At 40.9% G+C, this 14516-nt stretch overlaps 1 protein-coding gene and 1 pseudogene across 1 annotated transcript in view; one reads left to right on the forward strand and one right to left on the reverse strand.

The window, feature by feature from the left end:
* Positions 1–644: 644 nt before the first annotated feature.
* LOC109464345 lies at positions 645–1188 on the forward strand (annotated as a pseudogene).
* A 2291-nt stretch (positions 1189–3479) lies between these two features.
* LOC109464346 (von Willebrand factor A domain-containing protein 7-like) overlaps positions 3480–14516 on the reverse strand; it is a 20257-nt gene continuing 9220 nt past the window's right edge. Inside the window, exons 6-15 of the mRNA XM_019761293.1 lie at positions 10711–10923; positions 9435–9740; positions 8787–9074; positions 7795–7911; positions 7098–7267; positions 6827–6938; positions 6175–6376; positions 5459–5543; positions 4818–4931; positions 3480–3623 (exon numbers count right to left, since the gene is read on the reverse strand). Coding sequence (XP_019616852.1) covers positions 3480–3623; positions 4818–4931; positions 5459–5543; positions 6175–6376; positions 6827–6938; positions 7098–7267; positions 7795–7911; positions 8787–9074; positions 9435–9740; positions 10711–10923 — 1751 coding nt within the window. The remainder of the gene's footprint in view (positions 3624–4817; positions 4932–5458; positions 5544–6174; positions 6377–6826; positions 6939–7097; positions 7268–7794; positions 7912–8786; positions 9075–9434; positions 9741–10710; positions 10924–14516) is intronic.

The following is a 14516-nucleotide window of genomic DNA, read 5'->3' on the forward strand; positions in this document are numbered from 1 at the left end:
AACGTTCAAAGTTCAAAAAGACTCCTATTCAACTGTACAGTTCACTATTACAGTACTGCAGGTCAAGGACCAAGGACACCTTATCTCACCTATACCTTTTATTTTAACATTGACGCACCACAGAAAATCTGTTTTATCAACTGTTCGTAGTTTTTTGTTTCCCTTAAAGGGGCTCTCCACTCCAGAAGTGGTAGTGTGTACCTAAAGTCACATTTAGGTTTAGGTCCTGATTCAAGTCCAGAGGTTTAGGTTCAGTTCCAGACCAACGCCTCCAGAAAATAATTGTTTTGTTGAACATAACAATTTTAAAGATTACACCAAGTAACATCAAAATTAAAAAAAACGTGCCCCACGAAGGAATGTGTTTTACGAACTCTAGTTAAGTATTTCGCCTATGCAAATCGGCACTCTTTTCTCCCCACCCCGCTCCCCAAAATCAGCAATCAGCAGATCTTGAGAAGCGGACCAAAGCTAACAAGGCAGGACTCCAGGCTGGCTTTATCCACCCAATCCGTCCCTTTATAAACGCGTGACTGACTGCTCTGTTTCTGTCAGTACTGACTCTACCGCCGTGCACCTACCGTGTATAGTTACTATTAACTAAAGGTGACCACCGTTATATATTAACTAATAACTAAGCTAAGATGGGTCTCCAGTAGCGATCTCGCCTCCCAGGGGGGTCTAATCACTAGCGATCTCGCCGAGAAGTTCTTTAATTTACATTGAACCTACGAAGAAAGATTACAGAAGGAGAGGCTACTTCCGCATCCGTCGGTAACACCAAGAATGCACAGGCAGTGGCGCCGCCTGCCGAGATGGACCCGCCCTGCATGGAGCAGATATCCGCCATTTCTCAATACCCTGTACGCAGAGCTGACGGCATCCTCGGCAGACTTGCTGACGTATGCTAACGGTCTTCGCGCCAAACTGTCCGTAGTCGCGCCGCACGTACGCGTGTTAGACAACGTTGTGATCAAGAACATGGCTGCAAACGTCCCAGACGCCACATACTACAGTCTGCCCGAGTTGGCCGGCAAGAGTTTGGAAGGACTGGGGAAGATTTCGTACGTGGCACAGAGACTGAACGAGGAGGAAGATGCCCGCCTCCATTTTATTCGAAAATGGTACGTTGATGAAATATGTGGTCAGGCTATGGAGGAAGCCCCCAAAGCACTGGAGGGTGGCTAATGTACATGTAAGCTTTAGTGTACAGTGAACCACTAACACCTAGCTTTAGTGCACAGTGAACCAGTAACACCTAGCTTTAGTGCACAGTGAACCAGTAACACCTAGCTTTAGTGCACAGTGAACCAGTAACACCTAGCTTTAGTGCACAGTGAACCAGTAACACCTAGCTTTAGTGCACAGTGAACCAGTAACACCTAGCTTTAGTGCACAGTGAACCAGTAACACCTAGCTTTTGTGCACAGTGAAGCGGTAACACCTAGCTTTAGTGCACAGTGAACCAGTAACACCTAGCTTTAGTGCACAGTGAACCGGTAACACATAGCTTTAGTGCACAGTGAACCAGTAACACCTAGCTTTAGTGCATAGTGAACCAGTCACACCTAGCTTTAGTGCACAGTGAACCAGTGTAGTAGCACCTAGCTTCAGTGCACAGTGAATAAGTAACGCTTTGCGGCAGTGCACAGTGAACCAGTAACAGTAGTAACACCTAGCCTCAATGTAGTGAACCAGTAACACCAGCACGTTGGCAGAACGTACTGCACCTGCGCGGAATCTGTAATGTATTATACATAGCACTTCGGTAGATCGCCTTATATAAGGTCGTATTCGCGCATATAAGGTTAACATCTCGTCTGTAGTTTCCAAATGTTATGTCGGAAAAGATATCCTCTGCAACAGGCAAAATTCTGATGCAACGTTGGCCAAAAATCCACCGGAAAGCGTGAAACTATAGGGTTCTGCGCAGGCGCAGTACGTTCTGCCGACGTGCTAGTAACACCTAGCTTCAGTGCACAGTGAACCAGTAACACCTAGCGTCAGTGCACAGCGAACCAGTAACACCTAGCTTCAGTACACAGTGAACCAGTAACACCTAGCGTCAGTGTACAGTGAACCAGTAACACCTAGCGTCAGTGCACTGTGAACCAGTAACACCTAGCGTCAGTGCACAGCGAACCAGTAACACCTAGCTTCAGTACACAGTGAACCAGTAACACCTAGCGTCAGTGTACAGTGAACCAGTAGCACCTAGCTTCAGTGCACAGTGAACCAGTAACACCTAGCTTCAGTACACAGTGAACAAGTGACACGTAGCTTCAGTGCACAGTGAACCAATAACACCTAGCTTCAGTGCACAGTGAACAAGTGACACGTAGCTTCAGTGCACAGTGAACCAGTAACACTTTCCGTTCAAATGCTGCAAGTATGAAATTGTAGCATTGGACCTTCATTTGCATATCTAACATATGCCGATGTTCCTTTCGTTCTCAATTACGTATTCAGAACGTCAAATAGTCCTATCATGGAATGCAGCAGGCTCGTAGAATTTCTATATTACACTCATTTGCATAAATGTCATCTAATGTCAAGCACCCCTCAAGCTGCATATATATATTAATAAAACAAGATTCGTCAACCGGTTCTTGAGTGAGAAGGTTTTTATTTAACATTTAACATACGGTTTGATGACAAGCTGCTAGGGGGCCCCAAACTAATCTACCCGTGCCTATTCAAGTTATCGTGTTAACAGCTTTACAACTTTTGAATTCCTTCATTTGTGTAAAAGGGTGGAGTACACGTCCTAGCAAATCAACCCGTGTTAAGTTTGTGTTTTGTGACCTTTCTCTGCTTATTTATGGATTTTTACTAAAGTCTGCGCATTTTTGGGTGGTCCACTTTTCTTGATAACTAAAATTAAGAGATGACAAAAGATATCACATATGCACGTTGTGGATAGTCACTATTATACATCAACACAGTACAAAGTACAAACGTCTATCGTTACATTCATCGGGCCTTGCGGGCGAAAGGAACACACTATTTCCCATTATGGGTTCTTCGTGTTTGGGCATTTCGACAAGATACATTTTAATTGGGTGCCGCGCTTAAATCACTTGTATGGCGTGAACAATGCCATAATAATAGCTTTATAATTTTTCCTGTCAATTTTTCTAAGATAGAATCTCCTTGCCTTTTCCTAACTAAATCACACACATAAAACGTAGCCTCCGAATACCTTTCTAGTGGCCTGTGGCAACCATACAAGCTCTGTATACGTAGACAAGTCATAACATCAGTTTCAGTTTCATGCGATGGCCTTTAGCCACTTAAGGAGCCAATCTTACATGGCAAATATACAAATTACACACAAAGTACAAGTACAGATAATTATTTAAATTCACATCCCTAATGCAGTACATGTACTTTTAAAGTCAAAGTGTGAAACTAGCCGGAAACAAATGCAGTGGACGTTGTTGCTATGCCAGGGCCAGTTCTCACCAGATCTTAACATATCAGAGCGAAGGACCCGCACAGGGTTTAATAGTGGGCTTTTTCATACAATAAAGGGTGAGACCGAGCCCAGTCAATAATCCCACACCTACTACTGCGGCAGACACCAAAAGTGCAACCTGAGATGTTCCCAAGTACTCGTTATCCTGTAAAGTGAAGAGAAATATTTTTATAGAATATGCAAATGGCCAGGATGATATAATTTTGAAGGAACAAGGTTAGATTCACAATTACGTTAACATGCATTTTTGTTGTTGTTTTCCGAATAGACTTGAAGTTACAAGAATGTGCGTGTGTGTATTTTTCATATTTGTACTCCTACGGTCCGAAAGCTGACTGTATTCTCATGTATGAGGATAGGACCTATGTTGGAAATGTGAAAAGTACGTTACCGGTGAATCCCCTTCTATAACGGCAGGTATGGTTTCTGTCGTGGTTAGAGGAGGAACCGTTGTTGCCGGTGCCATGGGTGTAGATGTCGTCGTTGTTGTAGGTGTCATCGGGGTAGATGTCGTCGTTGTTGTAGGTGTCATCGGGGTAGATGTCGTCGTTGTTGTGGGTGTCATCGGGGTAGATGTCGTCGTTGTTGTAGGTGTCATCGGGGTAGATGTCGTTGTTGTGGGAGTCACGGGGGTAGATGTCGTCATTGTTGTGGTTGTCACGGGTGTAGATGGTGGTGGTGGTGTCACAGGGGTAGATGTCGTCGTTGATGTTTTAGATGGGAGAGCGGTAGTCGTTGCTGGGAATGTCGTTGGTGGAGGGGCTGTTGTTGGGATGTAGTAGTCCACCGTACACTGGGCAACGTTCCCCTGCTTGTCTGCGACAGTAATGGTTCCTCTTGGTTTGCAGCAGTTGGAACTATGTTGAGAAAACGTCAAAAGACCATCTTTAAAATGGCACTTTATTATTTGAAATATCATTGTGGTGGAGCAAGTAAATAACCAGTTAGCAAGGAAAGCTCTGGATATTGTTTCAGTACTCAAACATATTTTGCTTTATGGATTTATGGAGCTTGTAACACCTAAACCATGTAGCCCATATCTTCAAGTTGTTCAAGATTTTTATGACTCTAAAGTCTCCGTTCGGAAGTCAGTGAAAGGCGGCCAACATGGAGGTTTGAGTATTGAAGAAATAAAAAAAAGGCTCAAACAAACAGTTTTAAATTAAGTTTAAAAGTTTCAGGATATTGAAAATACTTTGCTGTTAATAGCTGCAGACCTGTATGTAGCTGCGATGCTCGTCCCAACAGTTCCTGGACTGAACGGAGAGTGGGTAAAGGTAATCCCGCTCCCCTCGGGTGAGGCAATGAGGCTGTAAACACCAGATTCTTCGTCCCTAACGTGGACCTCTATGGACCAATGATGGCTGCCACAGGTAGATGGATGTTGTTGTTCAAGGGTGCAGCTACCAGTAGCCGATACTTGTGTACATGTTGGCTTGACGTTGTCCACAGGCTAAAAAATGACATGGCCATGAAACCATAAGAAAATACTTTTAGTAAACTAAAACTAGATAAGAATTTTAGCTTGAAAGGTGATGATTAGAAAATACAACTAGCAAATACAGGTCATCCTTCTTGTCAAATGAAAGAACATATAAAAGAACAAAATTGGTTTTAAAGCATATTCAAGAGTTGGTAGATATGGACCATTCATACAATGAGATGTTGGCTATTGCCTAACATATATTGGCTAACATCATGGCCCCATATACTCTATAGTTGTATGGCTATACAGTAAGTAAATTTCCAGCTAGAGTGTAGCTAGAGTCCAAAGCGTCCAACATAAACAATTGGACTTACCCATACTCGAAAGTCGTTTTTATGTGTTAAAATTACGTCATTTTTTGTTTGCGCAGAGTCTGCTAAGTATGTTTCACACAATATATAAGAATTTGATAAATTTGATACAAGACCATTAAACTCAAACATGCACCGTTTAAATGTATAGCCATTAAATGAAAAATACTAAATCACACTTACCACTACAATTTGAGGTTGTACCGTTACTCTGACTACCAGTGAGTTGGACGAGCCTCCTGGTCCTGTCACAGTTAACGTTGTGGTACTGAAAGTAAAGATATGAAAAAAAAAAACGTTGGTTCATTTAAAGTTGTTATACACAACCAACGCACTCATTTCCTTGTTGATATGACCGCTGGCTAATAAGAGATATCCATATAGCCAGAAGACGTTGATTAAGCAGAAGTGCCCATTTCATATAGTTTAGGAAGCCATAAGATCACCAGTGTCATTACTAGTAGTGTACAATGGTCCCACAAGGTTAAATAAAACCATCGACCATGCCCAGACCGCTTAGGAAGACCGATTCACAACACTCTGGGTATCCGCCTAGCCCTGGCAGACAAGTTTGTCTGACATTCTGGGGAAGATCACATCATAATAGAAAATGTGAAAGTTCCATGTCAATGTTCTTAATTAGTTCAAACATTTTAAAGCCAATATGATGAATGATAAATAGTAATGTACTTATCGGAACCCTCGGTGCGGTTCTAATAACAGCTTTTAGATAAGTTATATGCTAACACCAGTATCGTATAAATTTTTATGAAAACGGTGCACATATAATTTGTTAGCAATATACCGTCAACACTCTTTTCCTATAATACATGTAGTATGTTGTTGTGTTGTTGTGGTGGTTTGCTTGATAAAAGACCTGCATGGTTAAATATCTATACCTTGTTGTACCAGCTACCGCGATTGAAGCTGAAAATCTGATGTACCCGGTCGTGTTGGCATTCTCCTGTAGTGTGATTGACGTAGGTGATACGGACTGGACCATCGATGCGTCGTCTGTTGCTGCTAGAGAAAACGTACTTCGGGCTCCGTGGTTCACAAGCAGAAAATGCACGTCCGCAGTGCTTCCAGCAAAGAGTGGCTCTGGAATGGAGATGTGACACATAATGGAGAACTGTTAATGATATATTTTTTTATCTTAACCTAAAAATACAGTAACATGGAATAGGTCACACCTGAAGATTACTTCGTATGTTATTTTTCATGGCCATTTCTAGATAGTCCACGTATCCAGAACCGTGCCTGGTACAAATATACGTTTTTGAGTACTCGAAGACTACCCAGCACCGAATAAACAAGAACTGGCCTACTGACTGCCTCCTCAAAGTTGAGTAAACGCTCATCTTGACCTGATAAATGAGGTTGCACAAGTCTGTTATGCAACCTTAACCTTATAAGCAAGTTGCCTTTGCCTCCTAAGGGAAGTAAAGGGGCAACAAAAATGTTGAAAGTTCTTCACAATCGTCTCAGCATGTTGCATCACAATATCCGCGGCCTAGATCATCAGCGTATAACTTAGGAAAATGACAGTACCTTTTTCGCCCACCAAAGCCAAATCAAAACTTTGCGGCTGGATGACAGTAGGCTGAACACGCTGAAATAGGGTGTTGTTTACATCGCTGCCTTCAATCTTCACCCTAAATTTCTGGGGAAAAAGAAAGAGTGAATTTATGACACAATGACAATTGTTGTGTTCTGCCATGACTATCGTAATTCTAGATTCCCCTATCATTGTCACTGTTCTATTATAATGGTACTATATAGAACCAGACAAAATAACAGCTTAAAATTGAATGACATTTACCTCTGTTGGCATGACAACAACTGCAGAATACTTGGCCCCAAGAAGGCCACCCACGGATGTCATTGGAGACGACACCAGTCCGTCGCCTGCCTCGTTTAGTAGTGAAATTCTGGTCAGCTGCTGGACATTCTCTGAGCCGAGAACGTCCACAATGACAGTTGTATTTACCCCTGTTAAACAGATGGTGTGTAATTATTACTCTCTATACGGGCAGTACAAAATTACTAAGAAACTGGTGGACTTGCCAACTAGATATAATAAGTATCACCATCTCAGAAAAGAACAAGAAATAATCGTGCCTTCAATTTAGTATCATTATTAGATAGTTATCATCCAAGTGTTGAGATGATCAAAAAGTATGCAGAGGTTGTGTGTAACAGGTCGTTTGGTCTAATATGGCCAGCTGTCGACGGACCGCGTGTTTGCGAAGCTGTTGTGTTACACCGAAACGCGGTTATGCAGATGCAGAGTGAGATGGTTGTATTTTTTTCTTTTCCCACTTTTGGCAGCTGGAAAATGAACTCACTCATTGCCTCCTTACTTTTACCATATCTTAGGTAGTGTAACGTGTACGATTGTATTTTATTCTACTAACACCATTACCTGTGAGCGAATAAATGAGTGAATGAATGATGGAGTGAGTAAGTGATTGAGTGGGTTGGTGTATGAATGAGTAATTCAGCGAGCGTTGAATTACCTGCAACAGGTCTTCCATCAATGGGCAATAAGATGCCATTGGTTGTTGTCCTCATAAACTGGTACGAGAAGTCCAAAATGCTCTTTCCCGTAACCTCCAACATGTAATGCTGTGAATCTGTAACCACATGAACCACAATTGGAATAGAATCAAGGTAATACAGTACTTAACACATTGTGTTTAAAGTAATAAATGCAATATTTTTTCACGTCTTTGTCAAATCTGTTGATCCGTTCGTACTTAGGAAATAAACAGAGCATATGGCAAAGTTAACTATTCTACACACAATATAAATAATCTCCAGTTTTCTGGACAACGTTTCAGGGTATTTGTTTTGCCATGATGCTGTTGTTTTCGTCTTGGTAATATATATTGTTAAATTCTCAAAGTACCTCTAAGCCGTAGTCGCCAAGTGCCTGGAGACGGAGTTTTGATTTGGTACACTCTGTTTGCTCCTACGTCAACAGCAATTTCGGCCAACGGTGTCCCAAATGCCTGGAGCGTACCTATTATATTCAACGACAAAATGTCAAATTTGACAATATCCCAATTCTAATTATTTTCTACATTGTTTGAAACAGTCTGTTGTGGAATAAACGAAACGATAGCGTTAATTCATGTTTGTTGCTGCCTTTATTTAGCCTCTAATTTACTCCATTCGGCCATTCAAGCTGCTTTTCATGGAGGTCGAGTTAGGACCTGCCCTGACGTCCTTTGGTAGTGAGTTTTAGATAATTAAACAAGAGGAGGCTAGGGAACGGAACCATGGGTAAAAATCTACTGTATTTGAATTTTGATTCCTTTTTGCATCCCAGCACACAGTAATCACATTGATTTCCGGTGCTATGTAAAAATCCATGTGTAACGTACTAACGTAAAGCAATGTTATCGTTTTATCCTTTGTACTAAATAATGTTTACAATTTCCAATTGTATTAAGTGACACAAATAGTTCAAACAACATCATGCATATATAGAAGAAATTAAACTTACCATCAGGAGTTTCTATTACAACGTCTGGTGCGCTGTTTGCAGCTACTAAAGAGATGGCCAGCTCCAGGAGAGCACTGTCTACCTGTACCGGCACAACCCTGCCGCTTCCCGCTGGCAGACTGGCCTTGTAGAGGGTCACAGGAGCTGAGTTGGACAGGGTAACGCTGATGACACCCGTCAGCTCGGTGATGTTCTCTTTGTCACCTTCATAGACAGATCCACCGGACTGCTCGGCGAGTTGTTCGTACCAGTTTCTGTTGCTTCGTCTATGGGCAGTATGGGAGGTAGCTGTGGGGATACAAAGTGGTTGTGGTCTGCCGAGTTTCATATACCATAATCTTATGGTCTTGTAACCTATGTGGCCTATGAAGAGTCAGTTCCCAAATAGGGGATTTATTTGTAAAATCTAATTTTTGACTGGGTAGATTATAAAAAGGGAAGGCTTCATTTTTAGACTGGGATGACTTGCCAATGATTCACTTTGTTCTATGTATACTTAATATGTACAGGTGTTATTTTCGAACAGTCCATATTTTTGGGAGGGGGTGGAGTGTAAGATGCTGTATTTGCTGGTGAGCTAATGGCGTCCTTTCTAGTTATAAGATCTTTTAATCAGGCGAAAGAAAATAAGCACACAGAGTAAATTACCTTCATAGTAACCTTGTTCCTGTCCATCTAGTTTGTCGCGACTGGTGCATGAGCCTGTCAACAGAAAGTTGAGCCTAGCTTGCTTTTCTTCCATCAGTGCCGTTATAATGCCGTACTTTTCTGGATCTTTTGGATCTGCGTCTGTGAAGATAAACAGCGGCGACTCTGGCAAACAGATGAGAAGGGCCTGTTCAATTCCAGAAAAACAGTACTCGGGACAGTCTCCTCCACCGTCGACTCTTAGCTCGTTTAGCCAGGTAATCATCACGTCTGGATCTTTTGTTGTACGTACTTGCCCAAGGTCCTCTGAAGTAAAAAAAAAAAATTGTCATATGATTGTTATACTTCCAGATAATGAAATACAAAAGATAACAAAATCTTCAAAAATCTATCCAGTTGCTACGTAACTGTTTGCTTTTGCTAGTAGTATATAAAATATTCGTAGTTAGTCATAAGTAATTGTAGTTGCATAAGGTAGCTATATGATATACATGTAGAAGAGTAAAAAAAAAATACACATATCCTCATCGAAAGACCTTAAAATCATTGTTGGGTTTGGAAGTTTAGTGAAGATGAACATCATGGTAACGTATTCATATCAGGAATTTATTAGCATAATTTATGCGGAAATGCCTGAATAGGCTCTTTTGATACTATGAGACTATCACCGGATGGGGGATATGATCAAATTATTGCAAATTACGTTTTTATTTGCATAAACAATGGCATTTAGAGCTCACTTTCCGAAGGTCGAGGAACTCTATTTAGCTTAGTCGTTTATCCAATAGGGCGTATTCAAGTGACGTCATCACCCTTGCCCCCCGTGCGCCGCCATGTTGAGTTACATCAAAAACGAAGTCCATTGATTTTGTCTCTTTACGTGTATACACGTTCTTGAAACGACTCTCAGTGCTTACAGTGTCTCGAGTCCTACAACGACGTAGTTTCTGGATATTAAGTAGAAAGATTTAGTTGACAACTACGATGTGATCGGGAAAGATCCGTGGGGAGCTGCAACCATTGATTGAAATGCCGCGGCTATATGGTTGGTTAAGGTTTCTGTTAGACACAGATAACCAGTGTAACGTTACAAGTGTCCAATAAATCGTTTTAATGGTTGCTCTGTTTCTTCAACTTATAGGGCTCGCTCAGCTCAGCCTGGTTCCTTTGTACGCCAGCTCAAATTATATACAAGTTGCTGACGTGACTGAATACGCCCTATTGAAGGGGAAGCAACCACAAGGTTTATAACAATTTATAGATGGATATGACGTACCCGGATCGTTGAAAGTAGACAGGATATAGTTGTAAGGTGCAGTAGCTGTGCCCAAGGTGCGTTGTACTATCTGAATCGATTCTTGACCAACTGCCGCAACGTCATCCGACATGCTGCCCGACACGTCAATTACAAAAACCATAGAGTTTCCTGATCCAAGGTTTAGAACCTGTTTGAACTTGTCAGCACCAATCTGTGATAGTAGGCCGTAACCTGTAAAGAGGTATGGAAATTTGTTAACCTCAGCGTTTAAGACCTTACATCTGTACTGATGCTGCAAAAGAACACATGGGTAAAGAATGCAAGCAGTTTTTAAGCAAAAAAGGTTATAAAGAACTGTATGTCATGTCTATATATAATAGACATGCTTTATATATCTACAAACAACAGTTAATTATAATCTTTGGTATACCCCCCTTTAAATTGTATAATTCGGGACCTTTGGACTGTTTTCAGACGGACATTTACTGTTTACCTACGTATACACAGAAAAACATCCAATAGGCTTTCTTGTATTCCTCTTGTTGAGGTGCCAAGAGTGCCACCATCATCTCTCGAGATGGAAGCATGGGTGTGCCCGCAAAACACACCCAGTGCATAGCGGGCAAATACGACCGATCCTTTCCATCATATACTACTACTGTGTGAACAATAAAAAATCGCTCTTGCGCGCATGCCGTACAAACTTACAGTGCTTGATGCCAATAAAGCAACCCTCATTATAACCCTGTTTGCAGACATGCCAAAGTTCTTGACCGACTGGATAGTTCAACTATGTATACCATGTAATTCTAATACAGCAGATTCATGTACGTTATCGATATCCAGGATAGTCCAAAGATAGTAGCTTAAATCCACAGCTACCAAAGCGGTTGGCGGCAGATGATTTCTAGTCAACCACGTGTCCAGTTCCTGGAATGATCCAGATAATTTAATTAAAACGTTACAACATCATCACTAGGACTGCAGGGAGAATAGTGTGAATGTCACACTATTTTTATCCTAAACCAAACCAAACCAAACCAACCAAGAAGGTGGTGTTTTGTCCCCTAATTTTTCTTGCTCTGAACGAAAATTTATCGAATCACCAATATTCTAGGCCTATCTGTGCAATGGGACCTACAAATCAGCATCATGTTAACATCGGCCAATAAGAAACCGTATCTACGCACTCCGTCGCCTCAAACGTTCTGGCATATCTGTCATCTACCTCAAGTCAGTCTACACAGTCTACACTCTAAGCTCGAGTACGCTGCACCGGCGTGGCACTCATCCCTAAACAACGCCCAACAGCAAGACTTTGATCAGACTTTAGTGACTGACTCCCTCCATCCAGACAACACATGACCGGATGTTCAATACGCCACGCAGATCCGAGAAACTAGACATTGGCCATTCCACTTTGTCCAACGAACAGATACAAAAACTGTCGGATCTCATACCGAGTACACCTTTTGAATACGTGATTAGCTCATTGAATTAATTACCGCTCCTGACAACATGTAGATATTCATACAACGTCCTTATTTTTTACGTATATACGCATTTAAGCCACTAGCTTAACTAGTAATGTTTTCAAGGACGAAACATTATGTTCCATAAACAGAACATGTTTTTATGATTATGTGAATTTTAGTAACTGTCTGTAAATTTTTAAGAGCAAATGTCTGTAAGGATCAAACAATGGTGGCAGGGGTCAAAAAATCGATTTGGCTCAAATTTTGCACAGTGATAGTACCTAGCCCACAACCCCTCAAAATAGCTTTCTTTCTGCTCCACACCGATCGTTGCCATGGTAACGGGCCAAACATGTTTTGGGGCCATTTTCCCTGATTTGGGCATGTCAAAAACATGAAAATTACCAAAGTTTAGGACGCGATTACAAACAAATGCTTGAATATCTCGGAAAGACAAAAACTGTGCTGAAATGACCAACTTATCTGCTTTTCTAAAATAGCTTTAAACTTTTCCAGAGGTCCGTTTAAAGGGCCTGGGCATCGTTAAGACAATACAGTGTTTTTGGCTTGTGAAATATCCCTATTTCTGCCCATTTTTGAAACGCTGTAACTCCAAAGATGGTGATTTTTTTTCTTTCATATTGAAATCACAGATACATAATCATATGTGCTATAAAATGCATGTTTGCAAAGTTTGGCCAATTGTTTGGTTCTCACGTGGTTGTCCTCTGAAGTAGGTCATATTTTACACTTCAAGAAAAATACCAAATTTTGTCATATTTAAGATGCAATATATACAATATGAAAGCAGAAATCTAATAATGCTTTGAACAATATGTAACCCTATTGATTGTCTATCAAATGCATGCTTGTGGAGTTTGGAGTCTTGTTTTGTTGCTGTGTACTTGTCCCTGAAAGTGGGCCATATTTTGGACATGTGGTAAAATTAACATTTTCGGCTGTCTTCCAGGCCCTATAACTGACAAAGTGGAGTATTCTTGGAACTCAATATTTGTAGGGTATTACATACATGTATTGGGTATGGAATGAATTCTTGTTGAGGTTGGAGTCTTGTTTCGTTGCTGTGTACTTGTCTCTGAAAGTAGGCCATATATTGGACATGTGCTGAAATTATCGTTTTTGGCTAACTTTAAAGCTCTATAACTGGCAAAGTAGGATTTTATTTCAATTCAATATTTGTAGGGTAGTACATACATGTATTGTGTATCAACTGAATGCTTGTGGAGGTTGGCGTTTTGTTTCGATGCTGTGTACTTGTCTCTGAAAGTAGGCCATATTTTGGACATGTGCTGAAATTATCGTTTTTGGCTAACTTTAAAGCTCTATAACTGGCAAAGTAGGATTTTATTTCAATTCAATCTTTGTAGGGTAGTACATACATGTATTGTGTATCAAATGCATGCTTGTGGAGGTTGGAGTCTTGTTTTGTTGCTGTGTACTTGTCCCTGAAAGTAGGTCATTTTTGGACATTACAGAAATTAGCATAATATACGGCTGTGTTTGAAGCTATAGAAATGACGATGTAGGGTTTTATTATGGGTCGTGGTGGTGGTGAAACCATATTGCTTTTTCTGATGTTTCTTCTTCTTCTTCTTCTCCTCCTTCTACTCCTGCCATTTTTTAAATGGATTCAGCTTCTTCATTTTAGGGCCCAAGGTCCTGAAATTTGGTATGGAGGTACAGTGGGCAAATACCCCTAGGCGTTTTTTAAATTATTGTGATACAGGCTTTTAGAATGGTTTTATTTGAGTTTTTTGGCTGTGTTATAGCAAATGTATTACTGTGTTAGTGTGCCTTGTTTACCACGTTTGGGCATGAGTCATCACAATGGAATGCAGGGCATCAACCAATAGGCATGCAGCTTTCCTCTATTCTTCTTGCTGATTGGTTGTTGGGATTTAACTTGATTAACACCTGCACAGAGCATTTCCACCTGCACAGAGCATTTCTTGCTGATCGGCTGTTGGGATTTAACTTGATTAACACCTGCACAGAGCATTTCCATACTGACAGTATGTCTGTATTCAAGTGTTTTGGTAGGTATTTCAAGCTTTCCTGCTCCAGCATTGGAATGCGGGGCATGGTACGTTTTTTATTTTGAAAATCAACAGTTTGCATTATGCAATTAAAAATCCTAACCAATAAAGTAGGGAATAGCTATCCAACCGTTGTTTTAGTTGTATTTTACTTCATATTATAGTTATATCAATGCAAATCATTGTTTTCCCTTGTGTTTCTCATTCTTTCCCTGCCATGTCGTAAAATGTGGTGAACCCATCGCTGTATTTGCTCCAAAGCAAATATTGGCCTTTCTAGTTTCAATTCAAT

The sequence above is a fragment of the Branchiostoma belcheri genome, unplaced genomic scaffold (genome assembly GCF_001625305.1).
Source record: "Branchiostoma belcheri isolate BF01 breed outbred unplaced genomic scaffold, Haploidv18h27 scaffold137, whole genome shotgun sequence".
NCBI lineage: Eukaryota > Metazoa > Chordata > Leptocardii > Amphioxiformes > Branchiostomatidae > Branchiostoma > Branchiostoma belcheri.